We start from the raw sequence: 27,869 nt of genomic DNA, 5'->3' as shown, positions 1-27,869 counted from the left end.
ATTTCCATTCCATTTACAGTGAGGAGGGAAAGGAGCCAGAACTCAGCAGCCATGAGTCAGCAGTTATCAAAACCATGACCAAAGGACCGCCTGCAATCCAGGGTAAACACGTGTGCGTGTGTGTGTGTGTGTGTGTGTGTGTGTGTGTGTGTGTGTGTGTAAAATATAAATATTAATATAGGATATTAGAAATAACATATCCGCCTTTGTCGGCATAAAAGGATACAGAATACATGATACATGGGTTTCAATTATTTAAGAATGCCTTCATGTTCATTGAGCCTACTGCTTTATGAAGTCTGTAGGAAAGTACATTGCTGCTTGAATCTGTTACTAAATACAGTTAAAGTATATTTGCCTACGTGTCAGTGGCGTTTACTGTTGGCATGTTTCGTGGAATCTTTTCACAAAATGTACTAGTGGAGTATAATCAGACTGGTGCCTCAGATGTTTTCTTAGCACAAGTCATAGTGGGTACCTTACTGTAAATGTAGATTCCCTCAAATAGATTCGTAAAAATTAATTAATTTAGGAATTGAACTAAATCCTTTTTTAATTATGTATTTTTGATTGATTCATATATCCCCCCTTACAGTAACGAAAATGTTATTTTTGTTCTCACTAATGTTTTTTTATTTGAAATCCTGACATAGAGTAAAACCGATTTAGTGCTGTTAGATTTAATGTTGTTGCAGCCATTTAGCGAGAGGGAAAGAGGCTTATTTTTCCATGGCCCAAGCGTGACATATGTTCTGAAATAGGTCATTGCAGAGTTTCTTTTTCTTTTCTCGTCTTTTTCCTCTGTGGAAGCCCATTAAGCAGGCGAGAAAGTCCCGCTCTGCCTGTGACACTTTGCTCAGTAACACATGCAGCGCTTCTACTCCGTAAGAAAGATAATAGTTACTGAAGACTTATGTTATGTATGGGAGTTATGAATACAGTTTTAAAGGCAAACCACAGTGCTGCCGAACAACTAACCTACTCCACTCTACTGCACTGGCGCTCACAGTTTCTGAGAACATTAATTGTTCAGTTTAACATACTGTATATGTACCCCAAAAATGTTTCTATCTGCCTATTTAGCTGCTTCAACTTTGACTCCATCCAATCTAAAATCACAAGTTCTCTCCTTTCCGCCAGTTCTCTCCCTTATGTATCAGCCACTCATCAGACCACATGGTCTTTCATCCATTAGTTGGTCTAAAAACGACTCAAAATCAATAATAATGTTGCTCCCTGGCAGCAGGTGTGTACAAATCGACTGTTCGACATGTTTGCTGATAATCTTAAAATGAGAGGCTGAAAATGTGCTTGGAGATGTGCAAATCTGGTTTGAGGTTTTGCTTCTCAAGTGTCAGTTTAAAAAATACTGCAATTGTAAAAATGCAAAATGTAAAAGAATACCTGTCTAGCTCCAACATTTCATGGAAAACCAGCCCTGTTCCTAAGCCAAACACACATTTAAACATTACACACATGTAATGGTAAAGCATGTAAAAGTAGTCCGTTCCTCCCCATGTGCATATAAAAACAAATCTTCATCCACAGTCTGAAGATCAAAGGCCAGGCTATATGTTTAGCCAGGTGTTGGTTTAGGTTTTAGCTGAGGGAAGGTCTTTGTGTGTGTGTGTGTGTGTGTGTGTGTGTGTGTGTGTGTGTGTGTGTTCGCTCGTGCGTGGCCATGTGTATGAACGCACATATGCCATAGGCATGTGTCAAAGTTGTAGATTGATGTGGTGAATTCATGGTTGTTGACAACAGTAGTCACCCAGCTGCGTGCACCACCCTGACACCTGCTGGGTGTATAGTCAAGAGGTTAGAGGTCAAATAACTTACACACCTAAGAAGAAAACACAGAGCTTTGTGTTTCTATAAGTGCTTGTATTTTTATTAAATGTTTTGTTCCTCCAGTTTCTATTGTCTTTATCTCTTTTGTATCTTCTTCAGGTCGAGTCCCAAAGGCTGGTTTAATCACCCCATCTTCTGGTATAAAGGGTAATGGAAGTGCCAGTGTCCCCAGGGGTCCTGTCCCAACCCGGCCTTTACCTCAGCCCCATCCTAAAGATGAGGACACCCTGGTCCAGATGGCAGAACACATCCCTGCTGGTTTTCGTACGCCCATGTGTGCCCACTGCAATATGGTCATCAGGTGAGAGTCACATTATTTACATTGATTAATAATGTCATTTACAATTTAGGAACCCATTAAGAATCTCTGAATGGATTATCTAAATTACCTCAATTAACCTACTATCCTATTTTTCTTGATAGCAGTGTGGAGATATTACAAATAAAGAATCACGGGCTCTGTCATCAGCCCAAATACTGCTTGCTCACCATTCCTTAAAAAAGAGGCCTGTTACTTCACTTGGCTGCCCAGATATCCAATTGTTCTTAATCAAGCCACGATTGGAACATATTTCCATATCTAAATTATTCAGCGTCCCAGTTAGGCACTTAAAATAATTAACTGGAAACCATCTCGAGTAAATAATCTGTGTATGAAACTGTAGAACTACAAAGATCTGACTGAAACTATGGATGTATACACACTTGATATGATCTGATACCAACTCTTGGTTATCCTGCTCTTCTCATGACTGCCTTAACACAAGCGTTATTTCCCAAATTGTGTCACCTTACATATCACTGGATAGGGTAGCTCACATGCTAATAGCTGCCAGGCTTGTGCCACGATCTGAGAAAGCTCAGATAAGCACAGCTATTGTGTGCAGTAAATTAGTCTGTGTTGTTTTCCTACTTTAACTAATCATCAGAGTGGACAGTGCCAAAGTGCTTTCACAGTGGACGCAGAGGATGATTGTCACAGTAAAGCTTCAGTGACATCAACACATCGGATTTCTAGAATCTGATACTTGTTTTTGATGCAGCCTTTATTAACCTGAGTAGAATATGATTAGTTATCAGCAATTTTGATAATCTATTCATTGTGTATGTCTTTAATTTGAGAAAGCCCAACATGGACTGCTTTCAATGTCTTTCATTGGAAAAACTTAGACTTTGGACCGTTCTTCTTGTAACTTCAGGTAAATAAAAAATAAAAAGTTGATTTTAAACTTATCCATTTGTCTTTGCTTGTCCTTTTTTCACCCAGAGGGCCATTTTTGGTAGCATTGGGAAAGTCATGGCATAAGGAGGAATTTAACTGTACCCACTGCCGTAAATCTCTGGCAGATATAGGCTTTGTGGAAGAACAGGGCACTGTCTACTGTGAACATTGCTATGAAGACTTCCTCGCTCCAACATGCAGCCGCTGCCAGGACAAGATACTTGGGGTGAGTTTGTGTGTGTGTGTGTGTGTGTGTGTGTGTGTGTGTGTGTGTGTGTGTGTGTGTGTGTGTGTGTGTGTGTGTGTGTGTGTGTGTGTGTGTGTGTTATTTTAAGCAATACATTAAGCAACACATTAAGTAGACGAAACACTCGAGTCAAATGTAATTAAAGTCAGATCCACTCGTGTCTTAGGGGCAGTGATATCATAAACCTGTTAATGTACGCATTCAAATAATTTTTCAAACAATCTTTCTTTTACCAGCTGTATTCACCTTGCAGGTACAACTATGTGGCTTTTATCCTGGATAAAGTGTTTAAGTCATGGATGTTTAAAGTTTAACTTCTTCATATTTGTCTACTATTATAGTTCACTTTTCATTCAGGAAGTATGACACTGCGCTGTCAGTACGCTTGTCAATGTTTGTGATTGGTCAAATGTTGCTAACAACCCGCCCCTTTCATGTTAACGCGCAAATAACTAGATTGGGCTTGAGTTACCGAGTTGATAACCAGCGTCATACAGTAGGACCGCTTAGCGAAAGCGCGTTTGTTTTGGGTTAGGTAAGCTGGGTAACTCAAACATATCCAGGGTATGTTGAACTGGATTCGTAGTACAGGCCTCTGTTTTTTGGAGACAAAAAGGGATACTCCTCCTCTGTGGAATTCAGTGCAAACCCGTCACACATATCTGACCTTATTTCTTTGATGGTTTGTATAGACTGGTACATCAACTTGATTAAAATGTTTCAGTGGGGGTTTGAAATTATAAATTGGGTGCATAACTACTTTTGGTTGCAATGTAGGATTATAATAACATGAAGTAGCTCCCAAATGCAAGATACTTTACTATAAAAATGAAAGCTACAGAAGCCCATATTTAAAACATCCTACTTAATGAAAGTGGTTGACACAACATGCAAACCTATACCTGAACTGATATGGCCTAAAAAGGCTTCATTGCTATGGGATTTGTCTCTATAATTACTTCTTGCTTTGTTTATCAAAAGCCAATATGAGACAAAATAATAAAGGGATATTAAATATTAAGGTGTAAACATCATCAAAGAATCCCTTTTATGGTAACAATAAAATACCTGAAAAGGCAAGATAAATTCAAAGGCCCATGTAGGAAGGCTAGGGAATTTTCTATAGTGACCACCACTGAAACCCAGGAATGTGGTGTATGTTCGGGTGTTAGGAGAATTAGGCTTAGAGGCCTTGAGGCTGCAGGTGTAGCATGAACCCAGAGCGTCAGGAAGCTGAGATGGCTGCTCTCATAACAGCACTGACATTCATCCCTCACGTGTTCTAACCTCTTTACCCTCAATCCCTTTCAACCCTCTATTTCTCACACATCTTCAACCAGCTTACGGCTTCTTATTAACCTGTTTTCTCACTCCCTCTCCTCTAATCCTTTATTTCACTCTGGCCCACCAACTTTTCAATGATTCCCTGTCCTGTCGTGTTCTCACAGTTTAAGGGTGGGAAAGGAAGCAGTTTGTCTATTTTAAGCCGGGTCATGTGGCCACACAAGAAAAAATATTATATTTAAATGTGACGTGAGAAAAGAACAGACTTTAGGAAAGTCGGTGTGCATTCCTGGCAAATGTAAAACAGACACTTTTATCCATTGTGATCCAATTTGGATTGATAATAGAATTGGGAAGGATTTTTGTTCACACATTACATAAACAGCTGTTTAACAAACAATTCCCCAATTAGCAAGGTAACATCCAATAAAAAGTTTAAGCATCCTTGATCTAATTGTACTATTACTTAGAGTCTTAGACGAACAAAAACAGAGACCAGGGCTCATAATGAACTGTGTTATGCTTCCAACTAACAACAGTGTTTTATTTTTGCATCCAGGAGGTGATAAATGCCCTCAAACAGACGTGGCATGTCCACTGCTTTCTGTGCGCTACCTGTCAGCAGCCAATCAGAAACAACACCTTCCACCTGGAGGAAGGCGCGCCATACTGTGAACAAGGTAAGTGATGAGGACTCTTATAATAATAAGTTGACTGGACACATGCTGATGAAGGATGTCAGGATGGAAGACAGAAGTCTGTAAATGGACACAAGTGACTCTCTGTTATGATTAGAATTTATTTTAGTGAAAATAATAACCAAAGAAAAGCATTGATGCTCTTTTCTGAAAATAACATGTTATGTTGTTTTGTCTGAAAAAAGATTTTTACAGTATGTTCGGTACCAGCTGCCATGGCTGTGAGTTCCCCGTTGAGGCTGGAGACAAGTTCCTAGAGGCCCTTGGTTACACCTGGCATGATAACTGCTTCGTCTGCGCTGTAAGTGAAAGCCTCACTGTACAATTAATTAAGACAATCCTATCCATATGACCTGCCCAACTTTGAACGATGAGGGCAAGACTGAGCTTGAATATAAAAGAGACACAACATTTGCAAACTTTGCATAGAACAGCAGGGGCGTTATCCTGGGTCATTATTGATTCAATGTACAACGATGACCACAATGACACTTACCAACCTAGACTTTTGACAATCGCTTAACTTTTTTTTAAACCACTTGTCTTTCAATAAATCATGAACTTGATACATATTATAAAGTAATGGTATTGTTTATTTTTCATCATTATGGAAGAGTTTTAAAGTTCTTACTCACGTGTGTGTATTATCTTTCCTCAGGTGTGCTGCATTACTCTGGAAGGCCAGACCTTTTTCTCCAAGAAGGACAAACCTCTTTGCAAGAAACATGCTCACACACTGAAGATATGATTGTTCAGTGGTGTTGGACTTTCCTCACACAATTTCTAGCTATACATTCCCCCTTGCTTATGGGGTGGGAAGGCCTCTTAAAAGTTCATGGGACAGTAAAAGACAAGCACTACTTACATAGTAACATAGCAGCCAGAATAAGGAAAACACTACCATGTTTGCAAAAGTGAACTTACCCTTCTATGGGACACAGAACCATTGTAAGTCAAAAACTACCAGACTTTCCTATCCATTTTCTACTATAAGCAGCAAAGCTGGCAGTAAAGAATCCTTGTTTTTATCATCTTTCATCAAAAATAGAGATTTTTATCTGGATTTTTGTTCTGACACATTAAAAAGTAGAGCGTTTTTTCTGTTATTAGTGCAATGTCTGTTTTCAACCAAAAGAAATCCTGAAAGTCATACATTTAATAATACAAATAATGTTTTGATCCTGGTCTCTTTTTCTTTATTCTTTTTTTTATTCGTATCTCAGAAGTAAGAACCTTTTAATAACATCATATTGAGTATTGTAAATCAGTGTACAAAGACGCTTGGGTAGTAACCTTTTGATTCACACAACACTTGAAATGATACAGTACCAGAAATGCGTGAAAATATACCATATATTAATATCTATTCTATGGGAACACAGTAAGAGTAGGTTATTGGACAATTATTTCATGAGTTTATTATTGTTTGTTTGAATGTTTGTGTTGCTGGAATCAAATGTAACAATCTGATCTGCAGCTATTAAAACAAAATACACTCGGACAATTCTTGTATCACTTGTTTGAATACAGGTGAGCTGGATGTCTGATGTTATGGTAAAACCTCTTGTTTTCTTAAATAATTTAATGTATTTTATGTTCTCATGTGTTACTTGTTAAATGTTACCAGTTTCAAAACAATTCATTACCTAAATGGCCCATGACATGTAGATGAATTACAATATAACAACATATAAAGCCTGTATTATGTATATCCATGTATTTCTCCTTATTTTGATACTATGATATGTTTTGATTATTGCATAGTATTGAGTGCCATATTGTATAATTTGTCATATTCATATTTTTAGTATTTTACTCATATTATAATATAAATATTTATTTTCAATGGTATAATAACGGCATACATTTCTGCTTGATGCATTTATAAAAGTGAAAAGCTCTTTCTGTCATGGCCTGCAGGAAAATAGGGTCAAACATATTCTTATTGTAGTAAACAGTATTTTTATTCTGTTTTTAGAGGTAAGATATGTGTTATCTGCAAACATAAATTAATTTACTGTTTAGGGAACTGGGTTTTTGCTTTTTAGGGAATGGTGCAGGGAATGGTGCAGGGAATGGATGTGGAGGGGGGTAGACGAATAGACATTTTGTTGCTATGGTCTATTCTTTTTGGTTTTCTAACACCAGAACAAATGGTAGCAAAACTCATCGTTATTAATTTCACCTGATTATCATTAAAGAAAGCTTGTTTCTTTTCTGAATGAGATCAAACGGGTGAGTACAGTGTACAGCAGTAATGGGGCATAGTAAACAGTTATTCAATCTCACAAACTACAGTTGGAACTATCTGAGTTGTTTGATAAATGATGCTTTTAAAACCTCTAGAGGCAAATCCTGTGTTTAATCTTTATGTTTGATCTCTTCTCAGTCAGTGTAATACTATCTTACCACACTAAACTTCCTGTATTATTGCTTGAGGAACCACATGGCAGTACAGAGGAGTGTGACATAAGCAGTGTGAAATGTAGATTTTAACGCATGTCTCCACCATACTGAGAAAAGGTCAAAGGAGACACGGTCACGTCCTCACTGGGGTGGAATAAAGCAACCCACTCTCTTCAGTCTGCGTACAAATGTAACTACTTTACACATTGGAAATGCGTGCAATAGATACGCAGAAGTCCGATTTTGCGTGCATATGATATGCTAACCATTCCCCTTGAGATCTGAGGCCGCGTTTTGCGTGCATATGATACTCCCACGTTACGTTAGTTATGAACGTATCTCCAATACGTTTATTTTCGACATATCTTCTAGAAACATATTTTCTCCATGATTTTCTCCCACGTTACGTTTGTTATGAACGTATCAGATGGAACAGAGAATATACAATGCCTTGCAAAAGTATTCACCCCCCTTGGTTTTATTGCATCAAAACATGTAATTTAATTTGATTTTGGAGAATTGTATTATGATGTAAAACATGCAACAACTGATAAGGTCTGGGCTTTGACTAGGCCACTCCAAAACGTTTAAATGTTTCCCCTTAAACCACTCTCGTTGCTTTAGCAGTATGCTTTGGGTCATTGTCCTGCTGGAAGGTGAACCTCTGCCCAAGCCTCAAATCTCTGGCAGACTGAAACACAGTTTCCTCAAGTATTTCCCTGTATTTAGCTCCATTCATCACTCCTTCTATTTTTACCAGATTCCCAGTCTCTGCCGAAGAAAAACATCTCCACAACATGATGCTGTGTNATTATGCCCACATTTCCAAACCTGGCAGCCTCTTACAGTTTTTCTCAATTATGTTCTTGTTTTGAAGAAATGAATTTTGATTCTAAATAGTGGGTTTAGCAATTGAGAAAAACTGTAAGAGGCTGCCAGGTTTGGAAATGTGGGCATAATTGGGGATTGTTGCTTCCTCCTCGGGCTGTTGCTGATTGGCGGATGAACCTGACCCCTGTGGCTGTGGTTGGTCAATGTGAACAGATGTGGGTGTGGCTCCTGCATCATAAAGTCCACTTAATGCTGGGTGTGAAACTCCGACTTCAGATGATTTATGTGGAGATAACAGATAGCAAAGCTTGATAGTACTTTTTGGTGTAACTTAACCATATATAGATCTTAGATTAAAGAGGAAATGTGTTATGTGCAGGTGTGAAAAGATTAGAGCATTGTAAATCAGTGTTAAACCTTGCAAAAAGTTGTAAGTTTGTGACACATCAATGCAACATTTGGTTAAATGTTTGTACATCACAGAATAGACGTTAGTGTCTGTTATTTATCAAAAACCCTTAAATGTCTTATCGGAAGTGACTACTGTGTTGCGGGACAATTTATCATGACAGGTGAAGGATTAAAAAAAGATTTAACAAGTTTAAATGATAAATTATACCTGACCTCTCCACTGTTTGTCTCAGTTTCAGAGAGACATTTAGAAGAACATTCAGTGAAGGAACTAAGGAAGTAGGGGAGAAAGGAAGAAATGACAGGGACACCAGAGACAGAGTGAAAAGAAAAAAAGAAAAGATCATATCACTTTATTAGCTCTAATATAGTATGATAGTTTGTCTTCAAACTCAAAACACAAGATATATACGTTTTAGCTACTAGATTGACAACTATTTAAATGCAACAGAATGAAATTCTACAAAGAAGAAACTGTCATTAAAGTCAATCAATCATTTTTTATTTATATAGCCCAATATCACAACTTACACTTTTGTCTCGGGGCTTTAAAGGGAGCATTCTGTAGTAAACATAGGGATGAAATATATGTAAAGGCACTGGAGAAATATTATATATAGAAAAGGTCTCAAAATAAAACCTTAGCATTATAATCCATTTTTAGCATTTGTACAGTCACTTTGAAAAACATCTTATCCGAACAACCTGCTCATTGAAAAGAGCCATTCTGACTTGCATATACAGTACCTCTTATCATACAGCACCTATCTGTAGAGCTGCTTACATCCAAGGAGAATGGCCTTTTAACTATTGCTTTATATAAACTGTACAAACATTGTAAGTTTAAATCTCTTTTTCCATTACTCAGCTGCCACCATATTTCAAGATACAGGTTTTATCAGTTAGTTCCAATGCAGTAAACAAACCATTAAAGCTATTGAATAGCTTTGACGAATCTTCCAGATAATATATCTTAACAAACTTCCAAAATACGTGAAAAACATACACTACCGTGTGAGAGTGCACACAAGCCAGATTTACTATTTTCCGATGTGAGAAATGTGTCCTTTGTCCAAACCACACACCTCCCCATTGAGTGACTTATACATACAGTGGTAGGAACAACTTTAATAATGTCACACATCTGTAATAAATGGGATTAAAAGTTCTGTATGTTTTCTTAATGAAAATCTGCCATTGAAAAATGTGAAAGACCCAGAATGCAGAAAGCTATTTTTTTTTACCAAATCACTACCATGCTCACCGAAAGGAGCATAAAAATGCTTTAATCAAACCCAAATTCAAGTACAATGAATAAAACAAATAAAAGTTAGTTTTAATGCTCCTAAAGTTTACCTTTAGGTTCAGTAGATTGGCCAGTGGCCAGACACGTATCAGTAACGCTCAATTTAAAAGTCTGAATGAGGCTGACTCAAAAGGTAATGGTCAAGGACAAGCCCAAGCACACGTGCACAAACACACACACACACACACACACACACACACACACACACACACACACACACACACACACACACACACACACAGAAACACCCAATAGTTTCTTTGAACAGTATCTCCACATTTATTTAATTTATTTCCATTATGTTATCCCTTAAGCAGTCTAATTCATCAGAAAACCACCCACAGAAGTAAAACTGATATAATTCACACATACACACAATCACACACACACACACACACACACACACACACAGTCTACTGGACATTGAGGGTGCGAGCAGACACTCCGTGATGCCAGTCTCTCAGCTCGTTGTACTTAGGACCAATCAACATTCGAGTGGTGGTCTTGTTTGATTTGCTGTCACAGGAGGAAAGAGAAAAGAAGAGAAAAACACAGCAAACAAGAGAGATAAGAAGCATTTAGGAAACGCAGAGAGGTTGCCCTGCATTCATAAGATATACTTACAAGCCATGCTACAAGGAAAGCCTGATGATATGGTAAGGGCTAACGCCACAAACAAGATGCTGATTGTAGACAGAAAACTATTTGATGGGTCGGATATGTGAAGTTATGCTGTCATCATCAGAATAGAAAATGACAGAAATCAATACAGAGAGATAAAGAAAATAAACTGTAAGGAATATCTGGAGAACAGTTAACTCCTGTCACATGAGGTCTTAATGCAGCCCATGGATCACGGCCAATATGGACTGAAATGATGAATACATTTCACAGTGAAGCAACAACACACAGAAAGGAAATGTCTGCATGTTAACACAAGTGACCACAGACACACATTGATCACATGTATCGCAACAAACCACAAAAAGCAATGGACAGCCAATGGGTCACATCACACTAAGAACAACACCAACATACCAGCCATGATTGTCCACAACACAATCAAATGTCAAAACAACATGCAGCACTGCAAGGTTGTCACATCCACAAACCAATGCAAAGACAACCGGTAGGAGCACACACACCATCACACAAAATAACTTTCAGTAATCTCAGAGGGGTATTAAAATCGCTTTCTGAACTTTGGAGCAACTACAAATGAACATATTGCAAGGTGTACAAAGGTCTGGCTTTTGACTTAATACCTCAAATGTGATCCTGTCTCTGCCGTCTAGACAGGAAGAGATCACCCAGCATCAATTAAGCTGCCAGATATGTGCCATAGAGATCTGATTTTTGGGACTCCTTGTATGTTAATGTGGACTTTATATGTTAGCCCAAAGAAGAGGGTTAACCCACATTTTAGAAAGTATAGTTACAAAAAACATTGCACAAACAAAATTGATTATTTGGAGTTTTGGACAAACAATGCACTTACTTTGTCTTGGCTGCCTCAGCTTCCTCGTCTTGAGCTACAAGGGAAAATATAACAACTCCATTAAAGAATAAAAAACGGTAGTATTTAGCTTGTATTTTAAGTTAATTAAAATAGAGCCTTAGTTTGTCATTCATTCAAACATAAATACTATGGTTCACAGTATGCATATTGATTTTGCCATGCTTATTTGACTATTTATTGTTGCCCTTTGCTCGGATGTGTTCAGTCAACGGTTCAGGTACATTAACTATATAAGGTGCACTAAAGATAGACTATGGAAACGTTTTTCAGTAACGCACCACGCTCGGTTCCGGTGATCTGAGCCAGAATCCTGAAAGACCTGGACTGGGTGGTGCCGGAGCGTGGGCGCCAGTCCTCTGTGTCCTCGGTCATGCGCTTCCTGCTGGCATCAGCATGAGTGGGCACATGATAGAAATGGATGTCTGTGTCCACAATATGTTTCCTGGGGACTCTGGAAGGACAGGATGGATAATATCAGCAAATATACTTTTGAATTAAAATCCTCTCTCTTACATGATTGATGAAAGTGAAAGACATGACGACTGGTTTCATTTCTTGGAGCTAATACAGCATGTCAAAGTGAAAAGTACACTTGTTAAATTGTTGTAGTGTACTGTAGATAGTTAGCTCCGACCATCAGAGTGTGTTGTGGAACAAAGCCGTGTTTAGTCTTTTTATGAGGTTAATTTCAACCAAGGATTTAAAGTGATATACAGTACAAATATTTACGTTATTAAAAACACAATAATTCAGTTAGAGGAATGGCATATTTTTAGACTGGAGGTTACATGAATTGGAAATGCAGCAGACTGCACTTTGTTAAATTTGGTGTCTAGGTCTGAACCAATCTGATACCTTGGTGGCTGGGGTTTTCTTAAAAACCGTCGACAGAAAAGAGCAGGACAGAAGAAAAGAGAAATAGAGTGAATAAAGGCAGGCTAAAAATAAATCAGATACATTTATAACAGTCATAAAGAGACAGAAAAGACTTACTTTAAAATACTTTGAGGTCCACTAAAAGGATAGGAAAGCAGAGAAAGAGGAAAATTCACAGTTATGAAGAATTAAGTCATTAAAAAAGTATCAAAGTTAATGTTAACAAGCAGGCAGCAGAATAGCTGAAAGTAAATAATAAAACCCATATGGACCACGACTCCCAATGCATGCAAAACACTCAAATCAACGATCTATTTCCAACCACATGGTGGTGCTACTGGATTGTCTTGACTCTTATAAAAGTCTAGTCATTCATAATTTGGACAGTAAACAAAGGAAGATTTCAATGGAAATAAAATATAATCAAACACATGAGTGTTTAGCATAAATATGATTTAACCTGTGTGGTTTGTGTTTTTGGGAACACATCATAAAATGTGTGCAAACCTACAATCTCTGCAAAAAGGCTGCTGACAGGCCTTTTTACTAATTGACTGTCAATAAATCAACTCCTATGACAAATATACACACATACACACAAAGGGGCATTGAAGAGTAGTCAGACCCCGCTGTTAATAAATCAACTATAAATACACACACCCACCAACACTTGACTAGCACAATGAATAGACTTATTTATGAGTGTCTCAACACATTCTTGTCACTGCAGCAGCTATGTGGGTGTGGGAGTGTTGACGGCTCTATGTGAGCCTGGTCACACACTTACAGTTAGACTGGAGGTGTCTGACTAAACATCCTGTATGGGTGTGCCACTCTATAAGTGATTTATAGTTAAACAATTCACTGTGGCTTCAGCATTTTGTATTACACACAACATGTTCCATTTTAATTAGCTGAATGCATGTGTGCTGCAGTTCTTGCATAATTCCAACATAAAAGATAATCTGACTAAACTATTCACATAACTAGCATAAATCATGCTCTGCAGTAAAATCATAGGCAAATGCATGCAGCTGCCATGATACTGTAGACACACAAGACATAGGTACGTATACGGCGAGAGGTGGATAGAAAAAAAGGAAGCAGGCAGTCCAACACTCATAAAGACATGCTTCAGGGACTAACTTTGTGATCTGTTGACAAGCCGCAGTCTGCAAAGCAGGAAAACAAGGGTTGAAAGATAGGGAGAAGGAAAGAGAACATAGACATGTCCACACTTTTGTAATTTTACATTAATACATTCAAAGGTGTCATTCAAAAAACCCTTCTGAAATAAACCACACAGATCATTTGAAGCATGCAAACAGGTAAGCAAGATGCAAGGATGCACACACATGCAGTCTTACATTCTGACCTCAGTAATATTAAAAAATACATATTAATCATTTTTATTTTCACTGGCAGGCGCCTAATCTGTTCCCTTTTATGGGTTGCTAATCAATAGCATATGTTGTTGCCATTGTATGTGTGGAAAATTTACCACATGTGTTTGCACAAATTGGGGAATAAAGGAAAAAACTAGTTATTTCAAACTCCAAAAAAAGAAAAAGAAAAGAATGGGTTTACCGATACCGCATGTTGAGTTCTACTGACAGTGCTTTTACTGTGAATATGCACAAATTATTTAAAGATGAAAAGAACATTGAAATAGAAATGTTTACATGAAGAAAGCAGGTCAAAGCCCAAAAGAGTGAAGACAGGTCCAGTTGGTATAATATTCTATGCTATTAAATGACATCAGGAATACTTTGTGAAGGCTATGTACCAAACTCAATGGTGTGTGTCTGTGTTTGTCCAGATGGCATAAGATTATGTTGTGCAGATCGCTGGTGTGTGCCGAGTGTCACAGAGAGAGAAAACAGTGATCACTGAGTTCTGCCCTTTTAACCCCTTTTAAGGCTTTAACTTTTCACAGAGTTTATCTACATTTGGTAAATTAATTGTATTTCTAAAGGAGTACTTCTTCCCCTACTGGATATATGACATTCTTGCCAGGGATATTATTTTTACTTATCCTATTATATGTTTCATTATTTTAACGGGAATGCCAACGCTGAATTAAAGGCCATCAATTATCTAGTTATCTATCGCAGAGACCCAGCTCTTACATATCTTTTATTACAGAATTTCCCTTCCCTGAGGTTCCTAAAGCAAACAAATGGTTTATAAACCTAGTTTATTTTTGCTTAAACATCAGTGTTTCCAGATTTGTTTATGAGGTTTTCTAACATTTCATAGGACACAAATAGCTGAAAGTATTTCTGATTGGTGACATCTGTTTGTTAAATGGTAACCAAACCAGCTGCACATTGCCACATTTTCAGTGTTACATTTCAACACTTTAATAAACAAGACTCAAACCAGAGGCATCCTAGTTTGGCTTGTTTTACAGAGATTCTAATAGTTAGCAATATAGTATTTTGATTTGTTTTAAAAGATGTTCTTTTATAAAGGAAACACAAAAAGACATGTGATTCTGATTTATGATGTGAACTTTGAAAAGATTTCAAGATTCCAGACTGGAGTCTAGCGAGCCAGTAACGAACATAAACATTGACATAAGATTTGAAAAACCCCTAAAATAATATAGCACATATACATTATACATGTCAAGGAGCATTTAATATCCCATTTGAAAGTTTGAACAGAACCAAGACGCAGAAAGTCGGAGGGAGATAAAGTGCAGAGAATGGATGGATCCGTATATTTGATTGGCTAGAGTGAACACCACTCACCCATTAAACTCCAAAGGCAAGGCTCCGCCCTGACTCTCCAACAGGCCCCGCCTCTGCCCCATTGCCACCTCACATGCGTTCTCAGTGGAGTAGAGGTGGATTGGTGTGTTATACACTGATGGCTGGGGCGCAACAAGGCCAGGGGGGGAGGAGGAGGAAGAGGATGGGTAAGAGACAGGAGGTGGAGGAGGGGGGATGGTGTAGGAGGAGGCAGGAGTGAAGGCAGAGGATGGGGATGGGATGAAGGGTGAGTAAGGGGATTGTGAAGGAGGGTATTCACTCTCTGTCCCGCAGCCCCCAAAGGGTCTGGGGGCCTTGTTGTGGTGGGCGGCTGAGGGGCTGGAGGAGTGCGGGTAGGGAATGGGTGGAGGGGGATGGGTGAGGGCAACTGGTTTTATGATGTCTGATCTTTCGTCCTACCGGCATGAGAGAAGAGCATGCAAACACAAACGAAAAACAAATCACAACACAGCACACTATACTGATGCCTCTCAGGTTTGGTTTGTTCCATAGGCTTTATACTGTATAAAGCATATGATCAGTATATTTATTATAGTAGGATTGAATTTAGGAATAGCTGGGGAAATGTATTTTGTCCCTATAATATGTTCTGAGAAGCATCAGTATACTTAACTCTCATTTTAAATGAAAAACAGATGTAATAACATGAGAAATAATAATAATTACATGAAGTATTTACATCGATCAAAGTAAATGTGGTTTTAATGCATGCATGGCAACGTTTCAGAAGGGTGTAGCAAAAGGTTTCAAAGCACTTGGTACCCCAAGTGAATATCTTTTTCTTATTTAATCATATTGAATATGATTAAAAACATGTTTCATGTCTTGACTTTTGTTCCTGTTCTATAGTACCTCCAGAGTTGGTTGAACAATGACATTTTCGAAAGAAAAATGATCAAGACTCATCCAGGACTCAATGAAACAAAAATGACATACAATTGAGTAAAATGTTGAGTATGCCATAATGACAATTACTTTTTCATCAAACTTTAGAAGGTATAAATTAAAAATATAATATTTAAATCAAGCCAGAATTGTACGTTAAACCGGGGTGTGCTTTGAGTGAATACAATATTGTTGTGCTCCCTATCTCTGTTTCTTATCCTATATCTAATAGAACTGCTCGGGTCTTGATAGATTGGGTGGGGAAGTTCATGAGATATTTCTAGATGGTTATCAAGAATAACTTTTATCCAGCCAAATCTTTTTTCTTGTTTTGTATCTATATCGACGCCGGGATCCGGAGTCGAGGCTGATCNTTTTTACAGAATATCAGTATGAGAAAAACGACACCCTCTATCCTTAGACCCTCACATCGTACAAGGAAAAACTTCCAGAAAAAAAACCCACAGTTTAAAGGGAAAAATGGGAGAAACCTCAGGGAGAGCAACAGAGGAGGGATCCCTCTCCCAGGACGGACAGACGTGCAATAGATGCCGTGTGTAAATTGAAAAGATAATACATTTGCAACCTAGGTAGTCCAAATGTTTGGAAATGCATGTGTGTATAATAGGAAGATGAATCCACGAGGATATCCATCCAGGACTTATGATCCAGGACCACAGCCACGACTCAAGATCCAGGACTTGCAATCCATGACACAGGACCGCAGGATCATCCATGACTCCGGATCCCGGCGTATATAGACACCAAAAAGAAAGAAATTTGGGGAAGCTGGGTTAATCGGAACATGAGAGTACACAGGTATAGACAGAGAGAAGGAAGAAGTAAGATGTCCCCCGACAAACTAAGCCTATATCAGCAAAACTAGGGGCTGAATCTAATCAGCCCTAACTATAAGCTTTATCAAAAAGGAAGGTCTTAAGCGCNGATGTTTTTACAATGTTAATCAAATCAAGTTTTATTTATATAGCACATTTATAAACGATTTTTGGTCGAGCCAAAGTGCTGTACATATAATAAAAATAGCCTACAGTAGAGACACTTTAGCTATTTTTATTATATGTACAGCACTTTGGCTCGACCAAAAATCGTTTATAAATGTGCTATATAAATAAAACTTGATTTGATTAACATTGTAAAAACATCTTTATATACAAATAAAAATCTGTGCACACAAGTAAATATGTGTGTTATTTCAGTGACATGCTATGTTACTGTACCTTTGGTGCCACAGGAGGAGGTTTCGAACCACTGGAGACCCTGGAGAGAGAGAGAGAGAGAGAGAGAGAGAGAGAGAGAGAGAGAAGGGAAAGAGAAAGTGCATGAGTTAAGGGTGTACACTTCTTCTTTATTTCAATATTTCCTTTGATTTTGTATTTTATTTATATAATATGTCTGCTTTTGACATATGAAAATGTATTTTTATAATAACTTGAACTGACTGTTAGCTTACATGGATAACATAGCACAAACCTTTCAAAGGATGCCCACTGATATTTATAGACCCATTCAAATTTGCTAAGGCCATACTTTAAAATATTTAGATCTCACTGAGGTTGAGAGAAACTGTAGTCGTAGTGAATTATTACTAAACCTGAGCTCTTAGCAGAGAAACCCACATGGAGAGTTTTCTGTCCTCAGCTGACAGAATCCAAAAGAGTCTCACAGTTTCTGACTGTGTCTGTGAAACTGAAGTTGCTAGGGCTGCACGAATATGGCTTCTTTCAATGCTTGCTTGCTTTTGAAAGCAGCTGTTTTTAGTCTGTTGATTAAGGCTTGTATCAATCTGATACTCTTGGTCTTTGATATTCTTGATGCCATGAGATCCCCTAAAGGTCATCTGAGGAACTGGACTGTAACTAACCAAAGTGTTAATTCAACAGAGGAGTGATATCAGCTTAGCACTTCAGATCCTTTTTCATCTGTTTACACTTTTTTAGGTTGACTCGTCTGGTTGAGAATAATATTGACACAACAGGCTTATGCTCAATTAACCAAGTCAATCATTCAAAGCAGTCATTGATCAATATAAACTCTTTTGAAAACAAGTCAGATATAGTATTCAGGAGAGTGAATCTGAACAACAACAGCTTACGTACAGTACAGTTACACACATGGAAACCATTACTCAAATGATTGTTGGAGTGCATCACAGCTTCATTTAGCATGATATGAAAGGGAAAAAATACAAGAGATATCATAAATTAAAGGTTAAGTAAGCTTTGCAGAAACAGAAGACGTGTGATTCTCAGCGGCCCCGCATTCCTTTCAGAGCAGCCCTTCTAGAAACTTCCTGAGGGAGGTTCATGTCCTTCACCTCTGTAAATTTGAGCCGACAGCCTTGTAGTAGCTGGAAACACATCAGTCTACAGACACAGCTCCTCATACTCTTGGCCCTTTCCTTACTGCCTACTGTTCCTCTATAGTTTGCCAACAGTGTCCTGATAATGTCATCTTTCTTAACAGCAGAAGGAAAAGGAAATCTCACAATCAATTATTTCTACAACAGGTAAGATTAAGGGCACTTTGACATGCCAGCAAACAGTCTGTTTTAATCTAAGTGCAATTTAAAACCTGGTGCTCGTTGGTTGGGCAATTGTGGATAAAGGTAACTGTTTGTGCGCACAGCAGATCCGTGCTGAGTGAAAACAAGATGAAAGCTACATTGTATTTTCCCCACGGCATAGTTTTAATTTCGTCCGCTTTAGCTTGTGCCACCATTGGACTATAACTTGTGAATGCGCCCAACAGGAGCTTGGCGATACGGGTGTTTAAGAACCCTGATCATGGTTGTGATTTTTCACTCAAAGTAAGGAAGAAAGGATGTGCTGCCTTAACAAAAGAGTCCAAAGCTCAACTAAAAGCAAAACAATCCCCAGAGCAACTGCTAAAGACATTCCTGTTATCATCTGAGGGAACGCAGTTCAACTGTTTATTGCCTCAGTGTGCCTGAGCTTTTCCCTGGACACACTATACTGTAAATAATCCAACAAGTACCTAATCAGTGCAACAGCAAAGTATTCACTGACATCAAAGCTGATCGGATGACAGCAATATCCCCCAGCAAGGTGTCTCTTGTGCAACCGATGGCTTTCACATGTGTGAGGCATATAGAGTAGGAGGGAGAGGAACAGGGTCTTCTGGGTATTTCACATACCTCACCCCCATCCCTCTGTGCTGTAGCCTCTATTACACTACAGCTATAACTGGAAACACCAACATGGAAATGTGTTGGGATCGTATTCTAAGTGGGAGGGAAAAAGATGCCTGCTAAAATATGAATGAGAACTACAGTTTAATTGAACTCAGAGTCTTTCAAACCATTTTATTATGTGAGACGTGGCATGACCTTGATAGAACTATGTTGTACCTTCAAACAGCAGTGACCAAATTTGATTTTGTTTTCATTTCAAATTCCCCAAAATAAATATATCAAACATATCATATTCACCAGAATGTGGGTCTTCTGTTGGGTGCTGATACAGCAGAGGAACAACAGGACCTACATTAGCGCTGATTCAAACACTAAACCAGAGAAATTCTTCTCCATAGCTCAAATGTGTGAAGGTCAGAGTAAGTGGATACAACAGAAACAATGTGAAGGTGACAAACATATGGCAGCATTTGCTGGGATATATGTTTGTGTTTTCCCAGGAGCAGCTGGTAAAAAATATTTATTTTTCTCTTTTTGTATGTGTATGTTCCATGTAAACTGTCAGGCTACTGTATGTGTGTCTGTTTCCTTCACTCTGTTTCATGTTCATGGTAGTTTAATATCATGTTGCTGAGGGATTGGTCTGTGTATGTAACTGTGAGTATGTGATCCTCAAGCTATTCTTTGTGGTGACAACCATTTTGGATTTGCTTTGATACCTTACCACATCCCAATGCTTGCTGTGGCTACAGTGGTGATGCTTAAGCATGTTTCCATATTTTGTTAGGTAAAAGTAATTTAGGGTAATATTTTTCAACATTAGTCATGAAGGTTTGCATGCACAAAACAGTCATTTTTATTTCTTTCAAATTTCCCTCAGTCCTATATTTGAGGTTTTCCAATTTATGTTTTTTGGGAACTACAAAAGCTTTAAAATAACACTGGCGGCATGCTTTCATGGGCTTTTTACTTTTTCTCTGTTCCGTTTTCACTATCAACAACAACTCTTTTGGTATTCACAGGGCATGAACAAAACACCATCTCCTTGTCAAATCTTCTTTCCTCTATGAGCCCCCAATGATTAATGTGCATGCATTCATGCTGTTTTGCATCTCTTTGAAGATTCCCAGGATTTATGCATTATAGTTAATTAATTTGTCATAAAGAGGATGTGGTCTCGTCAGCATCTCTTCTCAAATCACCCGTGCCTTTGCGGCTGTTCTGTTCTCAATGGTGCATTTGTGTTTAATCTCCTAGGTCTATTCTTACTGGAGTGAGATCATTGACCGATGTTTCCAGGGCTGTGCCCTGACATGCCATCAGCTTCACAGAGCAAGCGACCCACCATACTGAATCAATAAGAGATTGTTGAAAGTGTGTGTGTGTGTGTGTGTGTGTGTGTGTGTGTGTGTGTGTGTGTGTGTGTGTGTGTGTGTGTGTGTGTGTGTGTGTGTGTGTGTGTGTGTGTGTGATGTCTGAAAATGGGGTTGGTCAAGAGGCAGCGGTGGTTTTAGTGGAGGTGACACCGACTGGCATATGTTAGTAACACCTGTAGACTCTATGCTTCAGAATACAAATAGGCACACACATCCAAGATATACAGTAGAGGCATAGAGTGATTTTACAAGTGGAAATGATTATATCACAGGCTATATGTGTGTGTGACCTCATAAAATGAGTGTTTTACTTTTTCTGTCAGACTTTTTGTTTACTCAAACAGAGAAACTCCCCACATGGGAAACAAAATATAAAAATATGCAATACACGCACCAACTGACATGAACACACACACACATTCTCTGTCTTGTTTAAACAGCTACACACATCATTGTGTATTAAGCAGCTCTTTAATGAAGTGTGCTACCATTTGGGTGACAGAATCGTTAAAAGTAGTGAAGGGACAAAGGCCCAGTTGACACAAATAAATACACATGCACACACAATGATGTATTATTCAAGTCGTGGTGACAGGTTGGCCCAGGAAATGTAGGGTAGGGTAATAACACAGACTACAAGGACCAGCTTATACTCTGCACCTGCAAATAGGCTTTAATTGAATGCACACCGATGTAGACATAGAACAAAGGTGTGCAGGCCTTCTTAAATTATTTTCAAATATTGGACGTGTGAAATACTTGTATTAGATTGATCCGGTTATAAATGGCTCTGTTTTTCTTACCAGAGCTGGTCCTGTTTGCCTGTCTGGTTCTTTATGAGCCATAATCTTATCACTTGATTTGTCTTGTTGAGACATTTTTTGGCAGCTCTTGTTGAACATTTGCATTCCCTCCAAGAACAAGGGAATGATTTTATTCAACTGATGTATATTTGAAAAATGATGTGTTCCTGATATATCATTTTCTTATCATTCAAATTTCCCCTGTGTCCATTCATCTCCCTTCTCTTTTACTTCACTATGTAGCAACGATAGATGAAAAAATAAAATCTATTATAGAGGAGACCAAATGATATTGTGCTTATCAAAAAGGTGTTGGAATAATGTGTGTGTCTGTGCGTTCAACTGTGCAAAAATATTACATTTGTCCCAAGGGATTCAGCAACACGAGTATGAAACCCATGATTAAGAGAGTGAGAGATAGGAAAGGGACTTCCTGCTTCACTATGTAAATCAGGGGGTTTAGGATGTCATTTATGTTCAAGCACAACTGTGCCCCTGGGTCATTAAAGTAAAACATGACATTAACTTTGTTCTTTCAGTCTCAACTTTATATAAACATAAAACGTGTATCTGTTTCATTCCTCTTTTAAACTAACAGGATATACAGTGTATACTACTCTCCATTTCTCTCTGTTGTGTTTTAATTATCTCCCATTCTAATTTAATCTTTCCAGTCTTCCATGTCGTTTACCACCTTTTTTTCATCTTCTCTGAGATGAGGTCACTGTTCTTTGAACAAAAGTAATGATGATTATTTAAACGAAGCCCTCTAAAATATGCTGTCGTCATTCCTGAAGGTGGGACAAAACTGTCATCTATTTATTGATTTTTCTGTGCCTTATAAGGAAGAAGGGGAAAGAGTAGGCTGCTTTGTTTTCAGGTTTTTTCTTTGAAATTGTACCTTACACTGAAGCAGACAGACCAACGTGACCGAGATAAAATGCCAAGGCATTAAGTGAAAGTAGTGACTGCCTTGTGTGGTTTAGTATTTTAGTGTCAACAGAGTGTTTGTAGTGTAGAGTAATGGTGGTGGTTAAGGGGTACAGAGGGACAGTGTGTCAGTGAACTTTAGGTGTGATGTAATTATGACTACATACTCAAAGAGAAAAAGAAAGATTAGGAGTGAACAAAGGCTACAACTCCTGATTTCACAAGTGGTGAAACACTCCTATGCCGGTGGGATTTAATCCAAAAACATCTGTGTTATTCCTCTGCTATTTCAAGAGCAGTGGGTGAATGTATCTGAACTGACCTTAAATAAATCTGGAAGCTGAGTCTGCCTGTCTTTATCAGTTCTCAAACTGGGCAAAACCATAGGAGACAGATGCTACCCACAGATCACATGTACTGAAGGTCTTTATGTGTGTGTGCTTTTGTGGGTGTGTGTGTGTGTGATCCTGCCGATCCCTTATCCACATCCTCCTGCCTCTATCTCCACAGAGGCCTCGACAGGCCTTTCAACTGAGAATGACATCACATACGATCCTAAAAGAAGCTTTGACACTTACCAGACAAAAAGAAACAAGATTAAAACCAGAGCGATGTGACTACAAAAACATTTGTCAACTAGAATGGAACTTGGAGAGCGCTAACCTCGGCCAACTGGAGCGTGAGTTTGCTCCTCTGTGGTCCAATTTCCAAGTTGGGAAGTCATTCGTGGAGAGGGCGTTCATGTGAATGTTGCCAGTCCGGAACTAATTTTTCCAAATATTCTACATAACATGTATGCAGCACAAATTCCATATCGCAATGTATCCTCCATGTGAGTCAGATCTTCTCCAAAATGTGTTGTTCTGTTCAAGATACCAACATCATGTAGCCGATGAAATATTGGAGTTGTGTTCAAATTGTTGTTCCTTATCCTCTACCAACGATCAATGTGGCTAGACAAAATGCTTGAGGGTTAGAGTCCACTGTGATGTTCATGAAAGGGGCTCTTACACTAGCTGCCCGTTGTTCTGATGGAAAACTAAAATGTGCACTCAATATAGATTTGACCTGGCCCTAGTATTCAGGTCAATAACTCGTTCTGTATGGTAGGTATTCAGATGGCTCTTGTGGTACTCTTCATTTACACAAAGACCCATTTTATATCACTTTCTGAATCTTAATCTACCAAAATCAATGTTCTTTTGTGAAATGTAGATTACCACAGGAACAAAAACAAATCAGAACATGTATTTCCTGGTAGCATAGCAACAAACAAGCACATTTTATAGTAGCTCACTTTCTAACCAAAACACTCAGCCTTACACCGGTAACCCAAGGAGTCTTAAAAGCAAACCATGAGAGGACATTGTCACATTCAGTTAAACCCACAAGGGCAGGAGAAAGGAGGCAATGTCTCAAAAAGCCCGAAGGTCAACAGTACTGCATCAAACCCGACAGCGCAGAGGGAGCAGCACTTCAATTACTAATGCTCAGAAAGACGAGAGGACAAACTTCACCTCAGGCTCGCCGGAATAAAGGCTATAAAACTAAAGTAATAGATAAAGTAGGGAAGTGTGAGAAAACAGGTTTAAAATTAAAACATTAGGCACAGACACTAATACACAGCTAATTGACATATATTATGTGTTTGGACAATGGAAGGGTGGAGAGGACACATGTTTGAAACAACAATGTGTAAAACTGTTTTCAATGCATACAATTAAGAAAGGAAAATAGTTACTACTGAAACACAGTAGTGGTCTGTATACTTAAAGGGGACCTATCATGCAAAATTCACTTTTGTACGTCTTTTATACATGAATATGTGTCCCCGGTGTTCCAGGGAACTCACCAAGTGTCAGAAAACACAACCCTCTCTATTTTCCTCCATACCCAAATCTCTTAAAAAGGGGCTGCAACAGATCTGATACAGACTGATCCAGATTTGAACACTTCTGTGACGTCACAGAAGTGGCGCTACGGCTATTGGGCCAACTCCACCAATCAGGAGGAGACAGCCACGGACATTGCCGTTCGAAAGCGCTGGAGACGCTGTAGTACATATGCCAGGCCTGTAGATGGTGCTGTTCTCACAGAATCAGCCCATGCAAAGACAGTGTTAAATTGAGCGAAATGAGGAATGGCTAAAATGCATGATCTGTTTGGTATTTTGAAAAATAAAAAAGTATAAATATGCCTTATATAGGTATGGTCCTACACTATATTATTCAAATATAGCATGATAGGTCCACTTTAAAGCATTTCATTTGATGTTTTAAGTATTTCATAGACAGGGGACATATTTCTTCCTTTTATGTGAAACTGTTTGGTTTAACTGTATTGTCTAAAGGAGCAAGTAAGTCTGACTGCCTGCACTGTCTCTGGGATCACAAGGCTGTAAAAGAAGGATATGGGCAGACTGGAGTCCTGTGTTGTCTTTTGAAATCTAATTAAAACTTTTACAGGTTTGTTTCAAAGCAGACCAGCCCAGAAGTACAAAGTGTAGATTTAAACAGAGGAGCTCACGTGAAGGCTAAAAAAGAAAATGCAGGCCCAGGGAAAAGCCGACACAAACATGCGTTGACATTAAGTCCCACACACAAATAGCAGAATCCAAATACTCTAAATATTTTTCTTGCAACAAAACCTGCCATGTTTCAAGCATTTTTCCTCCGTGTTAATGACTCTTGACCTGATAATTCCTCTGTGAAAACTTCATGGCAATTCCCAAGCAGAACATTGCCATCTTCGTTTAAAAGATTTAAAGTGTAGTTAAATAAACTAATGACTTTATGGACTGTATAACTGGACGGTAGCCAGCCTTTTTGCAAAAGACATAGAAGAAATGTTTCACACTGTTAATGAACATGTAAGGAAATACATTTATTTTTCACTGCAGCTGATTGACAAACACATCATCACAGTTTTGATAAGAACCATACAACTCGTGGAGAGGAGAAACACCAGACAGATCCTCAGAGCAAATCTGGGTTTATCAAAGGCATGTCAGTGTTGTCAAACTGATTTCAAGTAAACCCTAAACTGTGTTTCTGAAATTACACGACACAGGTTAAACCCAGCACAACCAAAGCCCTGGTAGGATTTCATAAGACTGAGATGAAGATTGCATTGTTGAGAAATATTCTGCCTTGGAGGCAAACTCAGCACATGCTGGGGCTCCATGAGGGAAACCAGCGAACACGGGGACCCACACTGGATAAGGACGTCCACATGGTTCTAGGGGGCCCCAAATGGGATGAATTAAAGCAGAGATTCAAGATTAATGGGCTTTTAGTGCTGTGGTTTTGTAGGCTATATCTGGCACTCAACTATACTGTGAAAAAACGTACAGTAGCCTACTTACTACACCAGCAGTGTGTGTATTCAACAGAAGAATAAACAGTGGACTAATGAAGGCTACACCTAAAATATACATTTGATGGCAGTTAAGGAGGGAGGGAAAGTGATTTGTATTGTTTTACTGTCTTTTCTCTACTTCACAGTTTCTAGTTTTCTCACTGTTGGCTCACAGTTGTTTCTCTTAGGCAGCAGAAGCAACACAGTACATCAGAAAGAAACATAGACTAAAGAGACAGAACTCCTACTGGGTCCAGAACTTAGTGCTCAGACAACCTGTCCATCAAAAGCTGGCAAGGCAGTGTTTTCAATTTTCAACATCTGGCCTCAGGTCTGTTCAGAGGGTTATATAGATACCAATGTGCGTCAGTATCACTTAGAGGATTCACTCTCAGAGATTTACTGGCTCATTTTTATTTTCCTTTGTGTTTTTTTCATCTTGCTTTTGATTCTCAGTTCAGTGTCCAACTTTCTGTCTCCGTTTGTCTGGCCCATTTTCTCTTTCTCTGCCTCTGTGTGCACTTTTCTCAAGACCTTTTCTTTGTAAGGCTGAGAGTCACGTGTCTCATAAACTTAGGCGACACTGATGTGACAGTGATCATAAATGATATTGGCTCTGACATTGAAGAAATACCTGAGGTTATGAATTTCCATCAGATTTTTCCCCCTTTAAAATCATCGCATTTTCAACAGATGAGCCTGAAAAGGATAATGGTGGAAAAAGGTAGAGAAAGAATGAGTGCGCTCGACTTACTAGAAGAAGGACATCAGTGCAAACATCTGTGCATTTTATACATCCATATATCCAGTATACATAGTCTTATGTAATCAACCTATACTGTACAGTAGGGTGCCTTAAAAGGTCAAATGGATACCCTAAAAGCATAAGCACACATGCTCCTTACACATGTCTGCATAATTTAAACATGATGTCATCTGATTGAGTTAATCAATCATGGCAAAAACAAATACCCACACGTTTTTGGGCTAAATTAAAATCTTTCCCAGCCATTCTTAACTGATAACAGCTGACCTAAATCTTAGTGTGAGATCTACAGAACTTTGGTAACCTACCACTAGGGAATGAGTGCGCAGTGTTTTAAAATATATTGATTACAATTTATTATTGAGTCATTTGTAACTCTAACTAGACGTTTATTTATTTTAAACAACTGCTGAGTGTTCTGTTAATGATCTGCCTCACAGTGTGAAACCCCTATATAATAATTACTCAGCTTTTATGAAATGAAGCTTCTTGTTTTTCTCTTCAAATCAGTCCAGAGTATTGTGCACACAGTTCCCGCGGCCCGTCTGGGTATCACTCAACAATGCTGGCTGGCCTAAAGATGAGTGCTCTTGGCTTACAGTAAGATATATCTGGCAAAGAGCTGAGAGGAATAAAAAAATAGAGACAGATGAGCTCAACTCAATGTTCTTGGCCTCAGAATATATGTGGGCTACCTTCACAGACCCCTAATGTTCTTGGGATTAGCATTTTCTTTGGCCAAAGCAACCGAACAGAAAGAGACAGGCAGAGACAGGTGTGTCGAACTGAACCAGCATTCTCTTGGTATTATGATATTGCTGTAAATACTCAAAGCCTAGCTACAGATAAAGGCCATTACGATGCTCTTTGGCAAATACTACAGACCAGTGAAAGACAGAGACAGGTGAGCCCAGTTTAGCACTTTTTACTTTGGAACATATTTGGCAAATATCAGAACCGAGTAAGTGACAATGGCAGCTGCGTGGGGTGTCTATGAGTACAGAGGATTTCCAAAGGGCTGTGAATTTCTGTAGCTACATTACAAGTATCCAAAGTTCTAATTGATCAAGCCAATACTGAATGAATTATATGATCAAGCGTAAGATTTGCATTGATAGTAGTTGGAAACATAGCGCAGACCATGAACCTTTGCAT

The 27,869-nt window shown here is 38.6% G+C and overlaps 2 protein-coding genes across 5 annotated transcripts in view; one reads left to right on the top strand and one right to left on the bottom strand.

The window, feature by feature from the left end:
- The first annotated feature begins 21 nt into the window (after positions 1 to 21).
- LOC104954866 (PDZ and LIM domain protein 5-like) lies at positions 22 to 7,854 on the top strand. The gene is made up of 6 exons (XM_010782066.1): positions 22 to 102; positions 1,948 to 2,149; positions 3,116 to 3,296; positions 5,161 to 5,281; positions 5,485 to 5,600; positions 5,958 to 7,854. Exons 1-6 carry the CDS (start codon positions 75 to 77, stop codon positions 6,045 to 6,047), a joined length of 738 nt encoding a protein of 245 aa, XP_010780368.1. The 5' UTR covers positions 22 to 74; the 3' UTR covers positions 6,048 to 7,854.
- Positions 7,855 to 9,427: 1,573 nt separating this feature from the next.
- The window catches only part of LOC104954865 (PDZ and LIM domain protein 5-like), a 42,052-nt gene continuing 23,610 nt past the window's right edge, over positions 9,428 to 27,869 (bottom strand). The window contains exons 4-10 of one of the 4 annotated variants that reach the window (XM_010782064.1): positions 17,549 to 17,588; positions 13,795 to 13,820; positions 12,766 to 12,786; positions 12,628 to 12,645; positions 12,051 to 12,223; positions 11,752 to 11,785; positions 9,428 to 10,769 (exon numbers count right to left, since the gene is read on the bottom strand). In XM_010782064.1, coding sequence (XP_010780366.1) covers positions 10,667 to 10,769; positions 11,752 to 11,785; positions 12,051 to 12,223; positions 12,628 to 12,645; positions 12,766 to 12,786; positions 13,795 to 13,820; positions 17,549 to 17,588 — 415 coding nt within the window. In that variant the 3' untranslated portion in view covers positions 9,428 to 10,666. Of the gene's footprint in view, positions 10,770 to 11,518; positions 11,545 to 11,751; positions 11,786 to 12,050; positions 12,224 to 12,627; positions 12,646 to 12,765; positions 12,787 to 13,794; positions 13,821 to 15,404; positions 15,821 to 17,548; positions 17,589 to 27,869 lie in introns of all 4 variants that reach the window. The other 3 variants (XM_010782065.1, XM_010782063.1, XM_010782062.1) reach the window with 3 other exon arrangements.

Source organism: Notothenia coriiceps, unplaced genomic scaffold (assembly GCF_000735185.1).
Source record: "Notothenia coriiceps isolate Sejong01 unplaced genomic scaffold, NC01 NC01_scaffold00024099, whole genome shotgun sequence".
Lineage (NCBI taxonomy): Eukaryota > Metazoa > Chordata > Actinopteri > Perciformes > Nototheniidae > Notothenia > Notothenia coriiceps.
Note: the sequence above shows the minus strand (reverse complement) of the source record. Positions and strands in the feature narration are given on the sequence as shown.